Genomic DNA, 6,262 nt, shown 5'->3' with positions numbered 1-6,262 from the left:
ACCCACTTTTCTGATAGCAGTTCAATTCTGTGAGGATTGCAGTTCTAACCTAACCTAACCTACTTTTCTGGTAGCAGTTCCGTTCTGTAATGGTAATATGCATAAATTTTATAGCAGTCATAGTGGTTTATTTAGGTGAAAATAGCGCATTAATTTGCTCGATAACATTTGGTGATCATTTTAATAATTGTTCCCCTAATTAATTATGTAATATTTCACTGAATCGATATTTTAAATTGTATTTAATATTTTTTATGATTTATTTGTATTGCTTATAAAATAATTTGACATGAATAGTTTGTCAAAGGACTGTCTCATTCCAAACATAGACAGAGAGAATCATACTCTCTTTGTCTTATACTAGTACTAGCACCCAAAAGAAAAGGATGAGTATAGTTTTTTTTTTGTTCTTATTTACTGCCAATTTGGTTTGACCAACTATAAAAGTGTCCATGTGGCCTATTTGCTGAATAGGTAAATGTTCGGAAATGAAGGGATAACGCGTATGAATTCGCCGCTAGGGGCGGTAGTGTAGATGGTGGTCTTTTCCATAGTTCGAAATGTCAAATGTCACTTCAATGACTGACAGCTGTTCTTTAGTCTTTTGGACCACCATCAACAGAGGCGCCAACTGGTGAGCAAAAAAACGATAGCCCTCATTGAATCCTTTCGTTTTAGCGTTCTTTTAATTTCTTACCAAATAGTAGGATTTTCATTACTTATTTGTCTATGGTTTAGTAATGTTGCTATGCATACATACTATAATACAAACAATCAATACAATGTCTAATAAATAAAGCTTTTGTTAAGTAATCAAACACAGCTGATAAGTGTCTTAAGTAAATATTTCTTTTATAAAATTTGTGTTTTTTTTTTGGTATCCTGAATTCTGTATATCCTTGTCACTCATACCGTATTCTAAATATACCTATCCCGTTGTCACGAAACTACAGATGTTTGTTGCCAGATTCCAGAAAATAAAGGAAAATGTCATATTGTAAACAATATTATTTAGTGCATTGGCTGGGTAATTAAACTAATGAGTAAAATATGCGTACCTATATTACTACAGTTGCAGATATCAATACATACATTATAATATATATTGTAAGTCACAGTCACGAAAGCAATTTATATAAAGTTAAACCAAACTTCACTTTTACCTGCTGAAAAAGAGTATACAAACCTAAGATTAAGCATATTGTACAAACAAAACCAGATATGCCAAAATATTGGTAAACGGTTTGACCATAATTGTTGTTGTTGTCTTAATCCTGTTTAACCATAATCCCACGTATTAAAATAAGGTAGGTACCTACCTAATTATTTAAACATTTTTAATATCTAATAGTCCCGCGGTAAATTCAAATTTTCTATGGGACGATAACCCTTCGCGCCTACATTTTTTAAATTTGCCGCTTTTTTCTACTGACGGAAATGGCTTGACAGTCTATGTCTATAATATAATTTGCCGACCTTTCACACAAGAGTGTGTGTAGCAAGTGTGTAGTCAGAAGAATATCATTTTCACTCTTATGATATAAACTCTGTATTGTATCGAATATCGAAAACAACTTAGCATCTGTGCGGAAAGCAGCGGAAAGAGATGAGTCGTGATCGTGAAATGTATTGAACCCCATACATTCCACTACTCTTCTCTTTCCGCACAGATTAGACCCATGATTAGACCCTATCGCAAAAATAAAAATCAAAACTTCTTTATCTGCCTCTCTATCGCATTTTATACGGAACTGCGTGGTAAACAAACACGGTACAGACAAACTTTTGTAAAACCAGAAAGTCAAGTACGTGACTGATTGTTTAAGATAAAATTACTCTTTATCAAATTTATTTAAAATGACAATGAAATAATGTGCATTTATAATGTAACAAATATGACGATAAATGACGGCCCCTTTTTTTGCAACCTTAATCCCCATAGTTCACAGCCTGTAGGCAGAAACAGCTGACACGTCTGAGTCATAAGTCTATGGCATTCCGAGCGACGAGCGACGACCGCGCGAGAGGCCGAGAGCGACTGCGAGTACTCGCGTTCCCACAAATCGCGGACGTGTTATTTCACATCGTCGACCGGGCTAACCGAAGTTTTTTCCGCAAAAATCGAATTCGAACAATCCGCACATATCAATCGCAAGACACATAATCACTAACACAAACGGCATAAAGATAATTTGACTAATAGTCAAAATTAGTTGAAATTATCAGTGAAATTGATCTTTTAATACAATGTATGAGTGCGTATTGTCAGTTATTGATGCCGAGTGATGTTCATACTGTTCAGTGTGGTTCGTTTAAGTGACAAAGCGTAGACCGTCGGTCGGGGGCTATTATCCTAATCGAGATTGCGTCGGGCCGGGAGCGCTCGGGCTCGGGCCTTAGTCGTTGGGGTACCCTAAAGCGGTAACTACGGAGTCGCCACTTCTCCTCCGTGCCATTTACTACCAGGATTGCGGTGAGTCCTTTCTAAAGTAAAAGTCCAGCTGACATTGAAGCTGGGTTCTTAAAATAGCTTTAACATGTCAAGTGCTGGCAGCCGCTGGGATCAGCTGATCCAAACAAGGTTTAATTATAATCAATTAGGTAACTGAATCAGCCAGTCACTTATCTGGTGTAATCATTTGATTAGTGTTGATAACTCACTGTGAATGCAGCCTTGCTATAGCGGTGTACTGTGTAAGACATTTGTTTATTTGATTGCCAAGTGAGAAATTTGCTAATAAGATTACGGAATAAATCTAGAATAGTTTCATGATGCCAAGCTTGCTAATTGACCACTTAGTTCATCAAATATTCGGTAACATTCATCAGTAATAATTTACCCGGTATTTTTTTCTAGAACCTCATGAATATTGAAATTATCCTATAGAGAATTATCTTGTTCGTTTCAGAGGAGATTTTTCACACCCTGATGGATTATTGCACAACTTTATAGTATTTTAAAGTGATTCTTATCCATATCTTTGACATACCCTCTAAAATCAGACTTATACTTTTTCCTATTCAAATTTATAAACTGAAATAATTTCTTTAAAAAAGTGTCCAAAGCCAGTACCTAAGGGGTGGGATAGATCCAGTGTCTTCTGCATTAAAGGCAAATACTATAACCGTCCACCCGGATCACAGTGGTACCAGTCAAAATTTCTGAGAATATGCCTTTAACCATATGTCTAAGAGTGAACAATATGTGCTAGCGCCTATTACCTCTTCTTCTTCCTCGGCTTCTCATGGCTGACATTGCGACCACATGAGGTTGTTATTTTGTCCACCGAGGCTGCACCATTCACCACAATTTTCTGCCTTCCTGATAATAGGCACCTGTGTAGATTCCTGGCAGGCTTTCTTTACAGTGTCTACCCATCGGGTTGGTGGATGTCCACTACCCCGTCCTCCATCCACCATTCCAACCATAATACGCTTTTAAAGGTTGTGTGGCTCCTGTCTGGCCATGTCTTAACACCTTCCCTAAGCAAATAGTGTAACTGAACAAACTTACTTTGCATGGGGTCTTTTAATTCCATCACAGTGAACATGTTAGTAAGATCATTGTGTAAGATTACTACTCATAGTGTTGTGTTCCTGCCAGTGAGTAAGGTTCCCAGAACTCAACGAGGGTGCGGGGTGTTAGGGTCGGCGTCGCGCATGTAACACCTCTAGAGTTGCAGGCGTCTACTGTAACGGCTTTCCATCAGGCGATCCGTATTCTTGTTTGCCACTGATATAGTATTTAAATAAAGAATTGGCTCATCTTTTTTTTTGTATTACAGATTTGAAGATGGTGCAGCAGGATTTGACCTAGGCCAGCTATGGCTCGGGTGGGCTCATGCGCATGAGCCCCGGGCAGCCAGGACTGTGTAGTGTTGTGTTGTGTAGTGATGCCCGCCATGTTGTCGGCCGTGCTGGAAGAGGAGGCCGACATGTATGAGGCGTTCCCGCCGCATGTTGACCCCACCGGAATTACTATACTCACCGATAGCCCACCAGGTGAGTGTGATTTTTAAATAAAATATTCCTAATATATCATTGCACCATGGTAAAAATAAAAGTTATTACAATGTAAAAAAACTGCCTCATGGACCCTAGAAGGATGTGCCAAACAATTTCTTTAAAAATTTCATGAAAAATACACATTTAGCAATATTTGGAACAGTGTGGAACAGTTTGCCCGAGTCAGTGATCAGTGCACCCTCGATAAACTCTTTTAAAAACTCAATGAACACTTTCGAAGACTACACAACACAAGTGGACATTGATGTGCATGTTTCAGCTTTAAGCTGACTCAAAGCTGACTGTGCATTCACATATAATAATTTATAAATACAACATCCAGTACCTGGGTAAACAAAACAATACATTATAAATAATCATAAATGTATTATAAAACTAACTTATGCCTTAGCCAGAATACATAAAGAAGCTTTATGATTTACTATCAATACTCTCTTACTTAAGAAAAGTATCTGTGAGAAAATCCTTTCTTAGTGGATCTCCAAATCATTATGAAGATAATAATATACCTTCAAAGGTACTTCAATCAAATCTATATATAATGTAACTGTTTTATATACATAGATTGGCAGGAAATGGCTAAACGGGAATAGGGGGAGACCTCTGCCTATCAGTGGGCACATAATGACTAATAATAAAATGTTATACACTTCTAGAGAATAATTTTATTGCTCTATTCATATTACAATAAAATAATGTACCTATAAACTTCAATAGAAAAACAATATGAATAGGTAACATTGAGCTTTTAAAATTAAATAAACTAACTAATCTGTAAAACTAAACTAAGCTTATAAAACTTAAAATAAACTTATAAATAAAAAATGCTCCCCAGATCGCTATCATAAACTTCATAATTTCAAAAAAATATTGATTAGAAAGTAATACTTCTTAGTTCTTAACTTCTTACTCTTAGATTTATAATATTGATTTGATAGTTTTATGATGATCTTTGGAATTTGGACACTTATCTTCAAAATAAAAGTTGTATTAGGCTGGTTGTATTAGGGTATACCTAAGACCTAAGTGGTAAAGGAATTACAGAATCAGAATTTCACAACATAAAAAATATTTTCATGGTTCATAAATAATGGTTCCATTCTTCCATTAAGTTTGTGATTTTTGGGTATTTTTATGACTGACATAATAATTATGGCTCGTTTATTTTATATGTAGTTATCTATAGTTTTCCCCTAATTTTCATTTTCCTATTGACTAATATTTGATTTGCACACAACTGTATGCAATATAGTTTTTAATAAATAATTACCATTATAAACACAGGCACAAGTTAATGTTATGTTAATAATGATCCCTGACATCTGTATTGTCATTATTAAATGACATAATAACTAATTCATATGCATAATCTTAAAATACATGCCAAGGATGCATAATACTATTTACTGTGCAAGATAATCTTGTTGAAGTAGTAATTTTCTTTGTATGTAATATTATCCTTATCTGTGGTGATAACGGTGTGATTGAAATTTAATCACATTTATCTCTGTGAATGCAAGAGGTATTCGAGAATTATCTTAATCTTAACACTACAGACAAGAGGTTGGGTTAATAAGCTACCCAAAATTTTCCTCCCATTTTTCATCAGTCTGTTAACCTTTTCGACGCCAAGTCAACCACAAAAGCTGTCATTAGGACGCCACGTCACCGAAATGTCAAAAGTGTCAAAACTGAAATTGAACTTTTCTTCCGGTTCGAACGCCATCTTGATAGTAGCCTCGTGATTAATTCCTTTGTTTTTTGCTCATTAATATTGTTTAATGTGTAATATCGATAACTTTATTATACAGTAATCTAATGTGGTAGTGTGCAGTGAATGGAGAATTAATCTCAAAGCGTGTTTAACCACCGTTTTGGAGTCAACGGCCGGTAGTCCACGTGCTTCTCGTAAAATCCAGCTATCGGTTTTACGAGACAACTACAACAACCACCGAACAACGTCGTGCTCTAAGAGCATTTGGTATTTCTACCTCTAACCGTGTCTGGCTTGAGCCCTAGAGGCCCATAATTTTATTGTTTACCGTTCACTGACTATGGCCGTTGGCCTATATGTTTTAATCAAGAAATATTAATTCGATCCCACGTGGATCCCACTTTGACGTTGGCAAAATCATCGACAGTATCGATGGAGCCATACTACCTGAAAAATTGAATTCATTGAAATTGAACTTTATGCACATGCACGTAGGTCTATGTTGCTCTGTGGTCTTTGACC

General features: G+C 36.1%; 1 protein-coding gene and 1 long non-coding RNA gene across 10 annotated transcripts in view; one reads left to right on the top strand and one right to left on the bottom strand.

Moving 5' to 3' along the window:
* LOC134740516 (uncharacterized) overlaps window positions 1-6,262 on the bottom strand; it is a 245,252-nt gene that overhangs the window by 224,450 nt on the left and 14,540 nt on the right. The window lies entirely within an intron of this gene.
* The window catches only part of LOC134740478 (GTPase-activating protein skywalker), a 110,856-nt gene continuing 106,597 nt past the window's right edge, over window positions 2,004-6,262 (top strand). For 6 of the 9 annotated variants that reach the window (XM_063672962.1, XM_063672961.1, XM_063672964.1 and 3 more), the window contains exons 1-2: window positions 2,005-2,473; window positions 3,786-4,002. In XM_063672962.1, coding sequence (XP_063529032.1) covers window positions 3,894-4,002 — 109 coding nt within the window. In that variant the 5' untranslated portion in view covers window positions 2,005-2,473; window positions 3,786-3,893. Of the gene's footprint in view, window positions 2,474-2,604; window positions 2,695-3,785; window positions 4,003-6,262 lie in introns of those variants that run through there. The other 3 variants (XM_063672959.1, XM_063672963.1, XM_063672957.1) reach the window with 2 other exon arrangements.

This window comes from Cydia strobilella, chromosome 4 (genome assembly GCF_947568885.1).
Source record: "Cydia strobilella chromosome 4, ilCydStro3.1, whole genome shotgun sequence".
Taxonomy (NCBI): domain Eukaryota; kingdom Metazoa; phylum Arthropoda; class Insecta; order Lepidoptera; family Tortricidae; genus Cydia; species Cydia strobilella.
The sequence above is the reverse complement of the archived record's forward strand: the minus strand, read 5'-3'. Positions and strand labels throughout refer to the sequence as shown.